General features: G+C 45.0%; 1 protein-coding gene across 33 annotated transcripts in view; it reads right to left on the bottom strand.

The window, feature by feature from the left end:
- Positions 1-19474, bottom strand: part of PDE4DIP (phosphodiesterase 4D interacting protein) — a 233367-nt gene that overhangs the window by 18110 nt on the left and 195783 nt on the right. For 13 of the 33 annotated variants that reach the window (XM_012518040.4, XM_023583509.3, XM_023583513.3 and 10 more), the window contains 11 exons: positions 17131-17566; positions 16087-16279; positions 15069-15185; positions 13361-13889; positions 11185-11420; positions 10103-10154; positions 8834-9057; positions 8059-8211; positions 5722-5907; positions 1887-2138; positions 551-682 (listed from right to left, as the gene is read on the bottom strand). In XM_012518040.4, coding sequence (XP_012373494.2) covers positions 551-682; positions 1887-2138; positions 5722-5907; positions 8059-8211; positions 8834-9057; positions 10103-10154; positions 11185-11420; positions 13361-13889; positions 15069-15185; positions 16087-16279; positions 17131-17566 — 2510 coding nt within the window. The remainder of the gene's footprint in view (positions 1-550; positions 683-1886; positions 2139-5721; positions 5908-8058; positions 8212-8833; positions 9058-10102; positions 10155-11184; positions 11421-13360; positions 13890-15068; positions 15186-16086; positions 16280-17130; positions 17567-19474) is intronic. The other 20 variants (XM_023583515.3, XM_023583514.3, XM_058309555.2 and 17 more) reach the window with 3 other exon arrangements.

Genomic DNA, 19474 nt, shown 5'->3' with positions numbered 1-19474 from the left:
ACAAATGATTGGTTTTCATGTATCTCTTCTCGTTGGATACTTCCCATGCACTGACACATGCCATAGCTGTAATGGTGCAGGAGGCTCTTTCCCCCTAAATAACTGCTGATGTGCTGTGCACAGGACAAGGGTAGAAGGGATGGCCTCCAAGTGACAGCAGCACAGGAGAAGAGAGTAGGGAGAAAGGCCACCTCAATGAAAGGGCTGGGGGAGGGTCTTGTTGACTTGGGCTCTGCTTTTGCCAACCACTGCACAGGGGGACAGGGAGGGCAGTAGGCAGTATACGAGCAAGTGAAGGAAGGGGTGAGAAGTCAGACACCTCTGGGACCAGACCTAGTTCTGCCTTGAGGAATTTCACTCTATGAGGATCAGATATATACATAAAATGAGGGTAGTAGTAGCTACCCCAACTCCCAGGTGGATTCTTTGCAAGGAGCAAGGGAAAGAAAGCACACCAAAGTCTCTGAAAACTGTGAGGCCCTGCCCAACTGCTATTCCTTCATAAGCTCCCCACATTCAACCAGGCATAGGAAGACCTGAGCTCTCCTACCATTTCCACGTGCAGAAGAGCTGAGCCGGTGTTCTAGCTGCTCACGCAGGCGGTCATTGATGCAGATGGACTCCTCCAGGCGCTGGCGCAGGTTCCGTATTTCACCAAGATGCTCTTCTAGTAGGTCAGCCCCTGCAGCCAACCCACCAGGGCATGGAGAGGGGTGGGGATTGAGAATCTTGGTGATTAGTGGGGGTGGGAGAGGGCATGGAGCAGGACCAGTGGCCCCACAGCAATATTGCTAAACACCAGCATCCTTCACCACTTCATCCTATCACTTAAGCACCAAAGAAAAGAGGCCACTTAGTTTAAAGTAAAAACAGGCTTTCAAATACAGGACAGCCCAGTGCTAAGCAAACTCCATGGGTGTCTTCCCACACAGGGCTCTGGCAAGTGTTAGGGAATTTCACATGGTTTAGAAAAATAGATGAAGTCTCTGGAAAGGCCTGACTAGCACCTGGAAAGGTGTGGCCCTCCTCCTGGGTATGCCTAGGAGGGTAATAGGAAAGAAGGGTCTAACACAAAAGTATCTGAACTTAAACTCACACTATGTGGTTAATATTTCTTTCAAATCACTTTTAATATGGGCAGAAGAAAGGAGAGGCTGCAAGACTCTAGGAATCTACATGTGGATTAGAGGAGAAAGGAGCACCCCCAAGGAGAGAAAAAAGTGTAGAAAAGAGAAGTGGAAGGGATGCTAATGGCAGGCCATGTTAATTGTACCATTTTGCTTCAGGCTCAGTTCTCTGAAAATTACAATTGGCTTGCTGTTGGAACTAAACTGCATCCTCGATTCACCTACATCGCTGCATCCCTCCTCTTAGTGTGATGTGTCTTGGCTCCGACCATGAGAGCTAGGGGTATGGGGGAAATCTTAAATTGGGTTTTGTGAAACAGATACATGTGTGGGGTGGGGAGCTGTGTAGAAATAGCTTCCCTTTCTGTAACAACTCCCGACCAAAAGAAGAATGTCCCCATGAATGATTGTGCCCGCCATTCTGGAAGACTCTAAGATGGGGCTGGGTTCAGGTAGGGTATAAGGTTGGTGGGGAGGGAGAAAGACATGGGTGATGGACCACAAGAGGTGGTCATTGACTATCCCATGGTCCTGGGCAGGGAGGATGAGCTGAGAGAAAAGATGCTCTTAGAGAGAAGTGCTGATGGGAACTTTTGATCTCTGGCTGCCCTGGGTGATATGGCCCTTTCATTTTATACCCATTCAGTGAGCTAGGGACTAGAGGAGGAACGAAAAAAAAAGGCCTGCCCTGGTGCAAAATGGGGAGACTCTAAATTCGGGTTCATTTCAGGGGTAGAACCTTACAGCTTTGTACTTTACCTGTAGGTTTGGAGTTAAGCTGGTACACAGAGGAACCTGAGGATAAGTTCCCAGATACATTCCCTTTCTGAGGCCTCATCATGTCACACTGGCCACCACTGCCCAGGTAGCCAGGCTCCGGGATTCTGCCCAGTTCTATGGTGCCCCTCAGAGGAGAGTGGGGCTGGGCGGGGTTGCAATAGTGGGAAAAACTGGCTTCCAAATGGTTGCTAGGCAATGTAGCTGGGACAGTAGGAGGGACAGTGTTGATACCTGGATAGAAAGAAACATATGTGAGAAACAACATGGTGGTCAGAAGGGAAGGGTCACAAGGAAGTGTATGATTGCTAAGAACAGAGACTAAGGGGAGACATGTGGGATATCAGATCCCAGTCTACTGTGGAGTGCCAGTGAGAAGACGACTCATAACCCAGAGGCTCTAAAGTTCACCTCATCTATTTCCTAGCATGATGTAGAGGATGGGTAAAGTATCTGAAAGTCACTGGTATACACAAAGGAAAAATCCAGTGTCCCTACTCCCAGCCCCCACTATAATCCATCATGGTAGAATACAGAGGAGCTTCAGAATTACACTTACTCTCAAAGTCAGGGGTCAAGAGTGTAACAGGACATAGCATTAAACACACCTGTGAAGTGGAATATCTGTTTTCCTATGAGTAGTTGCCTTCCCAGAAGCTCACCAGCCAACCTTTCCATGTCTTCTTTACATTTGTGGGCAGAGTGATGAGGCATGAAATATAGCTGCATGTGGTTGCCCCTATTCCTCCAGACTGCAGAGCTTTAGGCTGAGGCTGGGGGGAGGTTGTATGTAAGGTAAGTGGTGACTTCTATTTCATTCAACAGGATTCAAGGCACTGAAAAATGTCATCATTTGCATTTGATGACATCATCACTGGACACTCTTCCACGGAGAGAGGGAGGACCAGATTTCTTTGGTGACTTCCAGCTAAAGACCCTATAAAAATCATGGGCTTTTCCCTCAGTCTTCTGCTTCTAGGTAAAGGGAAGCCCGGATTGGGCTGGGGTTGAGGGGTGGGGCGGCGATGTGGCAGGAGGGCAGGGCCAAAGTTTAGGAAAAAATCCAGAAGACTGCTTTCTTCTAGGGACTGGCTCCATTAGGCAGCAGAGTACAGGGCAGTCCCACCTCTCCACTTTCCCAAGCAGGAATGAGGTCATGGTTTCCTTCAAAAAAGCCAAATTCCTCTGAGAGGTTAATGCAATATGTACTTGCCAATTTTCAATCCCCATTTTTAAGTGGTTCTCAAATCTGGCTGTATACCGGAGTCAATTGGAAAAATGTAAAGGAAAAAAAAAAGGATAATAAGACCTGGACCCACAGACTTCTTGCTTTGATATGGGAACAGCTTGGGCATTGGGTATTTTTAAATCATTCCTAGTAATAGTAATAGGCAGCAGGGTTTGAGAAGTATTTCCATAGTTCTCTACTTCCCCAATTTGCAAAATACTAAATGTTCATTACATCACTGTGAGTTAAAGAAGAAGAAGAATTTAATCATCTAAATTTCAGTATTTTTCCCATTTATTTCACATCTCCTTCAATTCCACCCCAATACAAGGCAAAGGAGTAATTCAATGATTTTAGGTGACAGCTTCCTTTTAAAGCAAGGGCTTAGGAGTTTCCAAGTCCATCAGGAGTAACGATCTGTGATTTCATATCCTAGTCTTCTCTGGGCACACAATAAGAGTGCATTGTGCAAGGATACCACACCAACCAGCCTCTTGCACCAGGAGATTTTAGCCCCACACTTACTTGACAGGCTGCCATGCATCAGTGTCCACAAGGAAATTTGAAAAGAAGGAATGTTGCTAAGTGATGGTCTCTCTGAGAGAGCCATGCCTTTGGGTAGGAAAAGAATGGACTACAATCTTTCTCACCAAGGCTGGAACCATCTGAACTCTGATCAATGGCTCAGACTATATGTGACTCCAATTCAATCTACATTCATGTACAGTGGTCTCCTTTTATCATCCCCTTTGGACAAAGACAAACCAACAAAACATGGAATGAGAAAAGAAAAGGAAGCAAGGAAACAAAAAGGAAGCCAGAGAACACTCTCGCCTTTTTGTCATGGGATATATTTGTTACCCATCAACTGTTGGTTCCTGAACTGGTAAAGTAAAAAGTTCTTAGGTCAGAGGGACCAGCACCTTCCCCTAATCTCTGCAGAATGAGAAAGGTCTGTGGGACAGCACATTAGCAGGGGGTCTCCAAGTCTGTTCAGCTGAGGTCAGCCCCACACTCTGAGGACCATGGGAACAAAACCTGCCTCAGTAGAAAGGCCTAAAAGAAAGCACATGGAACAGGGAGAAGAAGACCTGGACTCAAGACCATATCTCCTACTTACTAGTGGTCTTGAGCTTTAGTTCCCTGTTCTGGCTCTACCTATGGCACAGGAGATTTGTGAGGATCAAAGAAGACCAGGTCATTGCTGCCAGGTAAGCCCTAAATTGCTGTACCTGTGTAAAGATTATAAGCAGAAGAATAATTCTCTCAGGCCTCAATGCCTGCAGAAAGGAACCTGGACAAATTTATCTCCTAAAAAATGGTCTGGGTGTAGCTGGATTCTGCAAATCAAACTGGAGGAAGAGTAGACAGAGAATCCATTTTCAGTTTTGACAAAATAAAAATTTGATTCAAATGACATTTGGGGCTTCAGGGATCCAAATTCTAGGCTGTGATCTTCAGTCACTGTACACCCTTTGCATGGTTAATTTTTATGAGCTAACTTGCCTAGGTTATGGTGTCCAATTTGGTCAAATATCAGCTTCCCCTATGGAATTCAGACACGCCAGCCCCTACAATTGCATGAACCAATTATTATAAATCTCTTCACATATATATATATATATCCTGTTGGTTCTATTTCTCTGGAGAACACTGACTGATGTGAACCTTGTCATTTGTCCCTGGCACTCTCAAGTTTCTTTACAGTCATGGAATGTGGTCATTTCAAACTCCTTTCTAGTTTTTTTGTTTTGTTTTGTTTTTTGAAAGAGCTACTAGAGAGCAAATTCATCTTCTGAGTTTTTCTTATTCTTCTAAGCTATAAATGATCACATGAGAAAAAAAAAAAACATTTTATGCTGAGAAAAAAAGAAACATTTTATGCTGAGGAATCCAGCACATAAATACTTCAAGACTTTTTCTAAAAGATGACCCTAGAGTCCAGGAATTATGTGACTAAAGATCAATTATCTTCAGGAGTCTGAGGACAGAATTCACAATCAGTCCTCATGCAGTCTGTGCTTCTGGCTCCAGCTGCCCACATGCCACCTATCCAGGGTGCAATAGGATAAGGGGCTCTGTCACCTTCTCTTCTGAATCCCTCTACCACCATTCTTTTTGCCCCTATGCTGATGATATCTGGATCTCAACTTGTTGAAAAGTCTTGCATAGCAGATGACATAATAGCCACGCAAAGAATCCACAAATGTGGCCATCTTTTTCACAGTCACTTCATCTTGCATGGACAAGGCATAAAATCTCTCTCCCATGCCCCATCAGTAAATGTTCCATCCATGTTTCAGGGCATCAGCATATGTAGTGCTTCCCATCACAGTCAACAGTATAGCACACCAGGCCCAGTGCCTGATGAATGGACATCCTTGCACACTGACTGGACACACACACCAGGAAAATACAGTAAATACATTTCAAAAGAGCACAAGCTGAGCTTTCCCTCATCTTCTATTTGTAACATGTACCCCTATGTTGCTTTAAAAAAAAAAATCTGCCGTCAAGCCAAAGCCATGCAGAGCCACACAGTGTGGGCGAGCCAGTCACAAACACACAAATGCAGCAGGAGGTGCTCACTTTCTCCCAACTGCTTCTGCAGCATCTGCAGCTCCTGTTGAGCCTCAGCCAAGGAGAATACCGGTGTCTCACAGCAGCCAAAGAGGGGAGGGCCAGGGGGGCTGAAAGGCAGGAAGCTGGGTGGAGCTGAGGGCAATGGAGCCTGGGGAAGGCTAACCAGCTTGGGTATGGAGTTAAAATGAAAGCCTAGAAACAAAGTGGGGGAGAAAGAGGGCACAGCATTAGAGAGAAAGAGAAAGAGGGAAGAAGGGGTTGAAGCTTGAGGAGGTGAAACCATTCCCTGACCAGGTATCTCCCTGGGGCATGGCTATTCTTCAATGTGCTGCTGCTGAGACAACTATGGTGAGCATTGCCATGGCCAAGGATGATCAGGGCTCCCTGAGAGGCTGTCCTGGCTGACCATTCCTACACATGTTCATCAAAGTGACTGTCAACAGAAGGCAGAGGGGTATTTCTGCATCGCAGGGAGCCAACGGAAGCCCACTCCAGCAATCCCAGGCATGGAGAGGTTAGAATGGCTGAGCCTGATGCTCTCCAGGGCCCCTGGAGTGCTGCTCCCAGAAGGTGGCAGTCTTTGACCCTGGGACAAGACCCTACACCTACCACTCCTCTTCTGAAAGCACTAGGGCCTACCTGAGGAAGGCAGGAGGGGACGAGGCCTGTGGGGAAATTTGCATCAATAGGGCATGCAGTTCAGGGCTCTGGCAGAGACTCCCAAATCCAAGTGTACATTCACCAAATAAGAAATAAAAGCCTTGGTGGTGTGGCTTAGACACAGCAGTTTACAACTTGTCTGGGAATTAAAATAACTGAAGAAAAACTCCTAATAAATGCAGATTTGCAGTGCCTAATCCAGACCCACAGAATCTGAAACCCTGGGAGTAAGGCTTAGAAATTTGCATTTTTAAAATCTTTACTCATGATCACTCTACAGCCCATCTAAGACAGGTCTTCGGGAAGCCTGGGAATTTCTGATGTTTGACTCTGTCCCCACATTCCAAAAACACTTGTAGGGCAGGTAATGAGAGGAGGGAGCAGAAGCCAAGACGGACCTGGAAAATGCCTCACATGTCAGAGCAGACCTGCAAAGCCCTCCAAATTGCCAAAGGACACAGCCTAAATATTCTATAGGGAAGCATTCTGATTTTAAAATGCATGACCTTCTGCTATTTCTGTATGCTGTATGCTTTCTGAAAGCAATCAGACAGTTGTCTGCAGGTCTTGGCAAAGAACTTTCCCTATGATTCCCTGTCTGGCAGCTGCCCACTCTGGCCTAGAAACTTTGAGCCCTGGCCCAGGATGAGTTAGGACCCTTCCTCTCCCTAAGGGTATGGTTGACTTGTCATCAGGAGAGTTGGGAGTTCAGAAGGAAAGCATTTAGCTTTCAGAGAGCACCTCATCACATACCATCTTGAAGGCAGCCAGCCAGGTGTGGCAGGTGGGAGTGGGTGAGGGCAAGGTTTGCCCTTCCCCTGCCATCTCTGGTACAGAGCTGTGACTGAACCGTGCACCCCTGCAATGAGCTGAGGCACATCAATGACATCAACCACTCTAACTGGCCCCAGGACATGCAGCATGGACATGTCAAGGGCTGTCAATCCATTTATAAATCCATGAATGACAATGCAATGTGAATAGAACCTTGTCTAAGGGAAAGATTCATGTTTTATCCTGGGGATAAGTTAGTAAGAAAGGCTGAGGGAAAAAGTGGACCAGGAAGGCTGAGCAGCAAAGGACTCCAAGGGGGTGAGCAGTATCTCCGTTTAATTCCCACAGCTATGACGCTAGGGCCTGTGGTCAGAGCCTGCACCTTTGCATCAGGCAGACTTGGGTAAATGTTCCCCACCACTCACTAGCTGGGTTATTGTGAGGTGTGAAATTTGTTGAGCTTCAGTGTCCTTAGTTGGCCAAAGTATGGCCATCGACTTCAGGATCACAGTATAGATTACCTGGGACAGCATATGTGCAGGGCTTGGTAATGTACAGGGCAGCAGGGGATGTGAATGTCTTTTGATTTCTTGTCTGCTATAATCCTAGGAGTAACATTTTGCCTCTGCTCCCCAGGGTGAAATGAGAAAAAGGAATGAAAATGTTTATTTTAAAATGATTAGCTAAGCACTGGTTAAAACTGGAATGCAGACCAAAGTCTGTCATGGAGTAATTATTTTCTGATTTTTTTTAAAAAATCAGATGCCATTGGAGAATTTGGACGGGCTTTTGGTTTTGTCTAGGGTGTGATGCATAAAGGCTCTACCAGTACAAGTGTTTGTCCTTGAAGGAGAGTCAGTCAGCTGTGAGGGGAGATGAAGCTACTAACCCCCTGTGGCTGTTGCATACCTGGATGAGCCTGGGATGCCTCCTCGGGGGGATTCTGGGGAGTTGGCAAGCTGATGGGGCTGCTGCTGGATTCGGCCTTAATACCCTGAGATGCACCGGTTGTTGATGGTTTAGAAGACAATACAGCAGAATGACTCGAGTGATGAATGGAATCTACAAAACCCATGAATGAGAGAAAATGTTTGGCATTCCACAGAGCCCTAATGCTGGCCTTATACTTAACCAGGGCACCAGGGCGAGGGCCTCGCTCTCAGGGAACGTGCCCAGCCTAGGTGGTGAACAGAGCTCATTTTCTTACCCATGGATAGCTCCTTAGGGAGGCAAACCACCTTAGGGGGGAGAGTGGGGCTCAGAGTCTGCAATATCAGGCAAACAGGCAGCATCTGGGGACATCCATAGGTGTTCAGGGGACACTGCTCGGGAGCTTCTTTCAGCCCAATCATCAGAGAGAAGAGAAGTCCCATCTGAAAGTATGAGGTCTACCAGGCAGGCCTGTGCACAGGAGCCCTTTCATGGGAGAGAATTTTCCAACTCTCCTCACCATGGCTCACCTTGGTCCAACAGCCTGTATGTACAGATGGAGGGCAGGATGGCAGAGGTAACTTAGAGAATCAGTAACAAAGCAATGCCACCTGACCCACTGAGGCCTGTGCTTGGCACTGGTCCCAGAGCCACATCCAGCCCTCTACACACCAAGGTCCATCCACAAGGCCTAGCTACAGAGGTCTCCTCTTAATCTAGATAAAGGCAGTGCCATTCAGATAGTGGAGGCTACCTGAATGACCAGGTGGAGCGTTCTTCTCTTCACGGTGGGAGTACTCGCTGACTATGTCCATGTCAGAGCAGGCTTCTGGCTCATCAGACAGGAAGGAGGTACTGCTGGGAGAACGGTGTGAGTCAGACAGGTCATGGCTGCTGGAGGGGGTTAGGGACTGGGCATCCAGTTTGGCCTGTAGGACTTCAATCACTTTCTCCTTCTCCTGCAGGTCTCTGCTGAGCCTGGTGGGGTAAGGAAGGACAACAGATGGAACCCAGGTCACCTGGACCAGCTAGTGCTGGCTTAGGCTCATGGGAAAATTCTCATAAGTCAAAGAGCTTAATCAAATAATCAAAATATCTTATCTCTTATTAGGGGTAGAGGGTAGGTAGCATGTATAGGGAAAGATGGAAATGGCTCCTGAGTACAATGGCCATATAACATGCTGAGGACTAAAGGAGACTCAGCCAGGTCTTCAAGGCACTGCCCCTTAAAGTAGGGCCCTGGAGCAGCTGCAGAAGAACTGTTTGCTACCAGTCCCCAGCAAGGTAAATACCGAAAGTTAAAGTAGGCATTTAGAAACAGAGCAATTTGGCATTGCCACACATCCAAAACATGACAAATGGGAGGTACAGACAACGCACGTGTCTGTGATGACTCAGACATGAATAAATACAAAAACAAAAACAAAACACCTTGCCCATCGCCACAGACAGTCAGAGCAGCACTTTGTGGCCTAAAACTCACTCATAAAAGAGAAAGGCTCAAGCTAGTGGCTAAAACTGGTTCTGAGCCCACATTTTATTGAGTACCATATGCAGTGACTCGCTGAAAACTGGTGCCTCCCAGCATTGTGCACATCTAGTTTCGTTCAGGAGGTACTGTAATAAAATTTTTTTTTCTCCAAGCAAAGTGGGTGGCTATTAAGCTAGCAGTCAACCCAACTCGGGGCAAATCTACCTTGCAAAAGCACAATCTAGTCTTTAAATACACGGTGGGGGGTGGTGGGGGGCAGGGGGGACTCTGGGGGTTCTGTAACCACTGAAACCAGGTTAGGTCACTTGGGTCAATCTGACTCAAGGTTACTAAGCCCAGAAAATTAATGTATGAATGGAAATCTATAGAATTACATGACAGGGATTAGAGAGTTCTGTTAAAACCAACATTATGATAGTGAATGAATTTATTACATCAGCCTTCTTCTGTTTTATCCTTATGAAGGAATAGCCATTCTTGAACCTTTGGGTTTGTTTTTTGATTCCTTTACCAGATTCTATTCTGAATTACCTGAGAGTCAATGGCTCGAGTCCAGCTTGATCATTCTCACTTTTATGATCCTCTGCAAACCAAATTCAGAAAGAAACAGTAAGAAATTAAACAAGTCCCACCTTACACATTACACACTCAGGGGCCCTCGGGACAAGGAAAAGTGATGACACTGGTATGCATCCAGAACCCTCTGGGGAATTATTCTGGGAGGCTCAGGTCATGTCTTTAGAGAAGTCCCTAGCACACTTTCCTGACATCACCAGGCAAACTTTCCCTGACCTAGTGGTCATCATCATGACTTCCTCTGCCCTGAAGCAGGGCAAAATGTCTTTTGACCCATTGGTCAGAGCTGCCCTCTGGAACACTCCAGCCTCCAAGTCCTGCCTCAGAGCTAGTCCTCAGATGCACAGCTATGTGTCCCTTCACAGCCTTCATGAGGAACTTACTTTTATCTCTGAGGAGATGACAGAATCCTGTTGTCCCTGCCACCAGAAGATGGAATGGTTGGTCCCCAGGTCTGTTCCTGCCATAGGCCCTCAGGTTCTCTCAGGAAATTCTCTCCCATTAAAGGGGTCCAATAAAAACTTACATTCCTACCCCTTGTCCTACAACACCCAGTGCCTAAATCCTGTCCAAAAGAGCATGGTGCTTTATCCATAATATCTGAAGTACGCTCATGGACATTACCATACAGTAAATGGGGCTCATACAACAGCCAGTAAAGACACAGAGACACTGAAGGACAAGTCACTTGACCAGAGCAAGCCGATGGCAGCATCCAGGCCAGAGCTTGGGTTTTGCCATTCTTAGCTCAGGCTCTTTCTGTTAACAAGCTCCTTCTACCTCATCTCCTGTTCTGCGCCTTAGCAAAGAGGCACCTTCTACAAGTGAGGACGTCTCTGCAGTTGTAAATATGGTATCTCCAGCCTTGTATATTCTTCCTCAGTGCTCCCACCCGCCAGCCCTGATCCTGTAATGGCCCCCAGGAGATGAAGTGGAAACAGAACCCTGGGATAAACCACTGTTTGGGGAGGTACGGCAGCCCTTGGGCTGGGGACTGAGGGAGTGACTGAGTATTCCAAGCCCTGTGACTGACTTACTGGTGCTGAGTTTGCAGGTGAGCCTCTCTGCTAGCTGGCTTCCCTGGGCGAGCTGCTCACGAAAGCTCTGCCCCAGGTAATAGTCAATGTCATTGCTTCTTAGGAGGTCCTCAAAAGATTTTACTGTATCTTTTGTATGCTGGGTGAGAAGGTAACAGATACCTCTCCCTTCTCGTATTTTCTGCCGTAGGTAGGACAGTTCTCGGGCCTGGTCTTGAATCAGGGAATCATATTTCCTAATGTAGGAAAGAAGAAGAAACAGTAAAAATAGAAAATAGTGAATGATAAGGTATAGGGGCTTCTGCAGATATTTCTATAATATCAATTATGGCATATAAGCCTTAAGGAATATTTAAGTAAATTATTCTGTGAGAAGCTATTGTATCAAACAATTTTCTATGCTAGCCACATGGCTAAAAACAGATAAGTTCTCTGAGAGTAAAAACAATGTCATATTTTACATCTCTTACAGTACCAATATAGTATAAACTCACAGTAGGTACTTAATAAAGATTTAGAATTACTTAACCCTAAGTCTGGATGGGACCTTTCATGTCTTCATATAGCAAACACCAGTTTCTGATTCCTGAATTTCTTCTACGTGATGATACTGTGGCAGACAGTATTTTCCAATGATGATATTATACTATCTCCTGTCCCACATGCTCTTCTGCAGTGTGGCTTTGCCACTCTTCTGTCTATAGGTACAGGCTACTCCCAACCTCTTTGAACCTGGATGGATTCTGTGACCACAAGAGAATACAGTGGAGGTGATACTCTGCAATTTTAGGAGGAACCCCTAACTTGTCTGGCAACTTCTGCTTCCTGCCTCTTGGAAGCCAGCTGCCATGCTGAAGTGAGACTACCCTGAGACCACCCAGCTATGAGAAGCCCAAATCAGGAGACAGGCACTGGAAGACAAGAAGCCATGTGGAGAAAGAAAGAAACCAAGGAGCACTGAGTCACCAGTCATGTGAGTGCAGAAGCCATCCTGGATGTCAGCTCAGCCAAGATTTTCCAATGACTCCAGCTCCAGTTATCACCTGAGGCAACCATGAGGGAACCCAAATGAGAATCACCTATCTGAGCTCAGTCAACCCAGAGAAACATGAGAGATAAAAATAAGTTAAAGGGAAGTGGACTTGGCCCAATGGATAGGGCGTCTGGCTACCACATGGGAGGTCCGCAGTTCAAACCCCAGGCCTCCTTGACCCGTGTGGAGCTGACCCATGCACAGTGCTGAAGTGCGCAAGGAGTGCCCTGCCATGCAGGGGTGTCCCCCGCGTAGGGGAGCCCCATGTGCAAGGAGTGCACCCCATAAGGAGAGCTGCCTGGTGCCAAAGAAAGTGCAGCCTGCTCAGGAATGGCACGCTGCACACACAGAGAGCTGACACAAGAAGATGACGCAACAAAAAGAAACACAGATTCCTGGTGCCACTGATAAGGATAGAAGCAGTCACAGAAGAACACACAGCAAATGGACTGAGAGCAGACAACTGGGGGTGTGGAGGGGGAAAGGGAAAGAAATAAAAAAATAAATCTTTAATAAATAAACAAATAAATAAGTTATTGTTTGAGGCCACTAAGTTGTGGGGTGGTTTTTTACTCAAAAACAGATAAACAGAACATGTACTTCAATGGTGTAGACCCAGAGTTTTTCAACCCAAAGTATCAATAACAGTAATAACTATGGCAAATAATATTGAGAGCTTAATATATGTTAGGCAATATTCCAAGCACTTTTACTAAATTCACTTAAATCTAATAACCACCCTTTGACACAGGTTCTTTTATTATTCTCATTTAATGGGTAAGGAAATATTAAGTCAGTTGTCCAAGATTACACAGCTAATAAGTTCAAACTCAGAATTAAGATTCAAACTGAGGCAGGCCAACTGATATATATATATATATTTTACTAATACTATTACTTTATTAATATATTCCTTGGAGGGAACCCCAGAAACCTGGTAGCTCCCAGCCACTGGGCAACCATCCAGTGTCCCACTGGTTGCCCAAGTGTCCTTCATTCAGACCTATACCTGCCAGTTTCAACAAATGCCCTCTAGTCTAGATAGGTTCTCTCTCCTACCTGCCTGGCCTACCCCACCTCAAGCACAAGCCTAGACATCATCAGTGAAGTAATCAAGCCAGCCACAAACACTGTCCTCCTTACCCAGGCCATGAGGATGACCTCAGCTCAGCTGCCAGCTTCTCTTCCAGTCCAGATTTCGGGAACTGAGCCTCCAGGTGGGACACTCTCTGGATGAGACTCTCCAGATCCTTTTTGGCCTGAAGTCCTGGGGGACAGAAAGCTCCAGTACCATCAGATAGCCACCCCTCATCTTCATCTGTGGCACTATGAGGTGAGGACCCTTTGAGGGCCCCAATGGCCCTCATCTTTCTGGGTCTTTCCAGACTAGATGAATAATCACTTGTAACTGAGAGAGACCGGACCCGGCTCCTGAGGTTCTGAATGATCTTGTTGGAGTTCTGCAGCTGGGTCTTCAAAGTTTTTATGTCCTTCTGTAGGACAGAGATGTCTTCTGACTTTCCACAGTCCTGGAACTCCTCCTGCTTCCCCAGCTGGCTTTCCAGAGGCTTCTTCCTGGGGGGTCTGCTCAGTGCTGAGCTCAGGTGCCCCTGCGCGCAACATGGCCCCTCTGCCAGGCCTGCTTCCACGAGGCTGTCGTGCTCCTCACATTCTGAGGAAAGACAAAGTCAGCTTCCTGAATAAAAGCTTGGTGTTCTGCTGTGGCCACTCCCCTGAAGGTGAGGCAAGTTTGGTCACTGGGACAATTACTAGAGCAAAAGTTGGAGCTATATTTTATTCAGGCGCGGCACTGTACTAGGCGTGCAAATATAGTATTTCACATCCATCAACAGCCCTGCAAGTCAGGTGTGGCTACCTTCTGTTTTCCCAAAGTGGAAATCAAAGCTCAGAGAGAGGTGATCTCACTTCTCTACATTACTCAAACTAGCACATGGCAGAGCCTGAATTCCAGTCCTCAGGTATCCTGTGCCCTTTCCAAGTGAGATATCAATATAAGTTTGCATACTTGGGAAGGCCACAAGAACTGTAGGATAAGTTGTTCTGATTGCTGAAAATTTACTAATCCTCATATATTACAATGATTTAAAAGTTTATCTGGTTACAACTATGTGGAAAATAGGCTAGAAAAATAAGGCCACAAAGAAATGCATGAGATATTTACAAGGGCTCTGTTAGGGCAGTGGAAGAAGAATGAGAGCTAATATATAGTGTTTTACCAAGCAACAGGCACTGTCCTCAAGTGTTTTACAAGAATTTACTCATTTAATTCGCATTAGTACCCAATGGAGTAGGTAGCTCCTTTGTTACCATTTTAACATATGAGGAAACTGAGGCACAGAGAAATTAACAGACTAGAATTTGAACAAACCAGTCTGGCCCCAGGGTCTTTGCTTGTAACAACCACACTACCTGGAGGGTTAGAGAGATCATAAGTGCTTTTCTCCTTTTCTCCATTTTCAATTATGCAGGAGGCCCTATGGTTATAGTCCTATTATAGCGAAAACATTTTTTTAACACTTATGGTTTGCCCATTCCCATAGGTCATCTGGTGTTTTCTTTAATAAGTAGACTTTAGTGTATATTTTTTCTATAATAATCAGTAGAATAAAACTCTTTCTTTTCCAAACATAGTAACTGAAAACTAATTGTAGAAATTCAACCTCATAGCTGGGCTCATTGGGGGCAAAAGTTTTCCTCCAAATTCCCTGTCCCTTTCTCTCCTGTGTCTCCTTCCTCCCCATTACTCATCAAGTGTGGGATTAGCCAAAAGCACCCAAAGTTGAAAGCTGACTCCAGGAGAGAAGCTAAGCCCCAAACCCTGTGCTCTTACCAGGACTAGTGGTCTCCTCCCGCTCGGCCTCGTTCTCACTTCTGCCACAAGTCTCATAGCCCAGATCCTGGAGGTCCACCTGGACCTGCTTGCTGTCCTGCTTCACCAAGGATTCACCTGCTCAGGGAGAGACAGTGTGTATTACAGATGATCCAAGTCCCCTGCAAACACCCTCAAGTTTGGTGGTGCATATCCTGCCCTTAGCAGCAGGGGAGTTCAGATCCAGAGGGGAACAGAAGTTTCTTTGGATTCATGTAGGAAAAGAGACGCCAGAGAGCATGACTTCCTTCCACCAGGAAAAGCCTTCATATGCTATAGATGAAATCACCTACAGATAACCTAGGCTTGGCTGGGACCAGGCATCTGTCAGCTATTTCATGCCATCATCACTAGGAGTCCCAGAGAGACCAGCAAGGGCTGGGCTCAATGAAACTTTGAACTGAGTTGAAATAATCAGAGTCCCAAGACATCTAGACCTATGCTTGTGCAATAAGGTAGTCAGCAGCCACATGTAATTCAACTGTTCAAGAGCCATACATGATATATAGAATATTTCAATCACTGAGAGAGTTCTTTTGGATAGTATTGATTGTACACTCTTGATAATGCTATGTTTTGTAAAATCTGATATGGTGTAAAAAGGATCAGAGGAGAAATGACTAGTATATCTATAAAGAGGCACAGCAGTTAATTGACTAGTCCAGAAATCAACAAACTTAGATTTTAGCCCAGTTCTTCCATATACTCTCACTGCAAACTTGAAACCTTGCTTTATTCCTTTATATTCTTCCTGGCCATTGTGGGGTGAGGGGGGGTGGTATATGGGGACCTCATATTTTTTTAATGTAATATTAATAAAATAAATAAAGACAAAAGAAAGTAAAATATCCACTTCCATAATTCTCTATGATCAGTATTGTTCATTTTGAAGTTGGGAAAGAAAAGTGAAGTTTGCTTAGCATGTAACTTTTCAGAGAGAAGACAGCCATTTTGGTGATGGAAAACTTAAAAGACTTACTAAATTTGACTCTCAATTTCTCCAGCTGGTTGGCCTGGGCAAAGACAGTGGCTTCTGATATTAGCAGCTTCTCCTGGAGATCTTGGTAGTGTTGTCTGCATTGTGCAAGCTGTGAGCGCAGGTGCTTGGTAGATCCTGGGAGGCTAAATTCTGACTGAGTTCCAGGGTCACTGGCCTGGGACAGGCTACCCATCTGTGGAAGGAGCCAGCATAGGATCAGGACAGTCATGGAGGTCCCCCCTACGGGGTGGAAGTCACTTTCCCCTCAAACCCTTTGTACTTTATCCATGTTTCTGCAAAGCACTTCTCATGCCATTTGGCAGTTCTTTGCTTTCCAGAAAGAGCCCTCCTTGAGGGCTGAGACAATGTTATTCACCTCTGTATCCATAGCACATAGCACAGGACCAATTGAAGCTATGGAGGAGCTCTTGGTAAATGTTTGTTCAGTAGTTCAAAAGGTACTGGTGGAAACTTCCACTCATCCCTCCCAATACTGCTGTCCCAGGACCTTTCCTAACCCTCTGCACTCTCCAGTCTTACTGAATCCTCAGTAAAGCCCCTTCCCTTAAGAGGTTCCTGATGGACACCCTGTAAGGCCCGGGAACAAACACCTGGGGGAGCTGGGTTGAAAATGGCAATGAGAAGGAAAAAATGTCACTATACTCTGCTCCTGAGGGCTGCCTTAAAACCTAAAGCATTCCTCTATAATGGCAAGTAACACATACTATTGAAATTATCTGGGAGTGTGCCATTTTTCTCCACCACACTGAGAACCTGAAGGGCAGAGACCAGGTCTTTTTGCCCACTATAGCCCAATGCTGAGTATGTGAACTGGAAAATTTATACTCAAGAAATATTCTCAAAAGATTATGTTGTAAATGCCTTTCCAAAGGCTTAAGTTGACTAATGCTATTACTGCTGCTTTTGGTGCAAAGGTCCCCTTACCCTGGCCCCTCCTATATCAGAGAAGAATTGATTAATGGAAGAACTGACATCTCCAACCCTTTTCCAAGTGCCTTTCAATCCAGCTATGCCCAAACTTACTTGGAGGACATCCAGGGGGAGGGCAGTGTCAAGATTGAGGCTCTGGGGTCTAGGGCAGGGCTGCATGGGCACATCCTCTTCCTCTTGGGGTTGGGGCTTCTCAAGAGAACAAACTGGCTCTGGGTTCATTCCATCCATCTCCCTGGTCAGGTACTCAAGTTGGTTTGGAGTAATTTTTCTATTCCTGTCTTTAATGTTGAGCACCAGCTGCTCTTTAAGGACACTGATGATGTTACAGGCATTCCTCAGTTTTCCCTGGAGCTTCCTGAACTCGGCCTGAAGACCATTCTCATTCAGACACCCTTTGGCTACCACAGTCTCCACCATCACTTTGCCTTTCTCCTTGTCTTCTTCCATCTCCCATCCATCAGACATTGCTTCTCCCATCTGCTCTTTCAGCTCTGCATTCTCAAGGCAAAGGCTCAGCATGGTGTTCCTGCAGGAAACACACAATCAGAGGCCAAGATCTGGTCTCTGGTCCCTTTTACTCACATCTCAGTCCATCGTAGACTCAGAGACACCCTAGAGCAACCTTAGAGACATGCAGTTCTATTAATTACTCCTAGTTTTCAATCACTGGATGATAAATTGGTATCGAGGTACACAGAAGTAATAAATAATACTAATCACAAGTAAAACTAACATGTAGTTATATCATTTGTTTCACGTCTGCTTACTCTGCTAGGAAATAATCTTCAGGAGAACTGGGGCTGTGCCTATCTTGTATACCCTGAACCCTCAGTACAACCCATGTGCCTCCCACATAAAACATTTATATTTGATGAGTAAATAAATTATACTACACCAAGTAATTTTCACCAAGACTTCCTAGACCTGCCCTTTTCTCCCATCAATAAAGACAAGCCTTTCATAAGATGATTCACAGAACCATTTTAAACCTTAGTCTCCTTTTATGTAAAACAAGGATTACAGCTTTATCTAATGGAGTTAGTTCATGGATGCTTAAATGAAATTGCATATTTAGTGTAGTAAGCTCAGGGTCTGCAACAGACAAAGCATTCCATTTCTGCTCTACTAGTCATGGAACTGAGGAGCCTCTACATCAAAATTCTATTAGGTATTTGTTAAAGAAGCTTTAGGCATAAGACCTGTGAAGCTAGTTTACTCAAGTTCCCCAGGTGATTCTTTAGCATGTGAAATTGAGAGACCCTGATGGAGAAGATACAAAAGAAATGAATAAAACCTAATCTATAGGATCAGCAGTTGTCTGTGGGTCTAGAATGGGTTTTTCAGAATCCTGAAGCATTAGAACCAAGAGCAGCGCCTGTCTGGTATGAATTAAGGAAGAAAACACTTCAGGACATGAGAATGGGACAGAGTACCTATGACAGAGATTCTCAATGGGGAAAATGAAGCCAGGATTGCACAAATATTGGGGTAGAGGAGGGAGAGAAAGGGGTACATATTTAGTTTGGAAAATGTTTAATATTATAACTTTATGTTGGAGGAAAACCTCACTGTTCTCATAAACTAAAGAAAACAAAGCTCAACAAAAGCTTCTTGAAATGTGGGACTATGTATTAGACAGATTTATCTTTTATGGTATCAGTTATTGTTAAGGGTTGAGTGGGTGGTTGAACAAGTCAGAGTTTCACACTAGTAATACTGGGGGGTGGAATAAAACAATTAATGAGGGTTTTGACATATGGTTCAATTATTGCAGGTTCAATGCAGAATCAAAAAGAATGTACTGTTCTTATCCATGGTGGTTAAGCTAAGTTTACACACCCCAAGGTCTAATTAGAAGTTAAGCTAGGGAAAAACTACTGGGATAATGCAGAGTAAAAGAACTACTGTTAAGAATGATCACAAGAATTTTTAAAACAGTATAAGAGAAAAACCTTCATTTTAAAAAATTGGGAGCCAGGGAGTTAAACAATCTCGAAGAAATCACTTGACCTTTCTTGGCCTGACTTTCTTCAACTATGAAACAAAGACATTAAGCTAGACTCCAATGTCCTCTTCAGTGCTAACATTACTCTGTGGTTCAAGGGAGTTAAAGTAGCTCAAAACAGGCAGGAAGCTATAGGGAATGGATTAGGAGTCATCGGTTGCACAGCAGCACAGTCCATGCTGATTATAGTCCTGAGAGGTCAATGAGTAAGTGGATCAGCTCTATATGATCAGCATTTTCCTCAAGCCCTTTTGGAAAACAATTATTAAAGACAGAGCGATGAGTCTAGCCAACAGATAATCTATTTGTCACTTTTATGAAGTTAATAAAATAAGAGAGATTATTAAAATCATTAGTCATGAATCAAGGATTCATGCTTTGGACAGAGAGCTGAGTGGAAATGAGGAGCTTCTGTATAACTCCTCTCTT

Source organism: Dasypus novemcinctus, chromosome 13 (assembly GCF_030445035.2).
Source record: "Dasypus novemcinctus isolate mDasNov1 chromosome 13, mDasNov1.1.hap2, whole genome shotgun sequence".
NCBI lineage: Eukaryota > Metazoa > Chordata > Mammalia > Cingulata > Dasypodidae > Dasypus > Dasypus novemcinctus.
The sequence above is the reverse complement of the archived record's forward strand: the minus strand, read 5'-3'. Positions and strand labels throughout refer to the sequence as shown.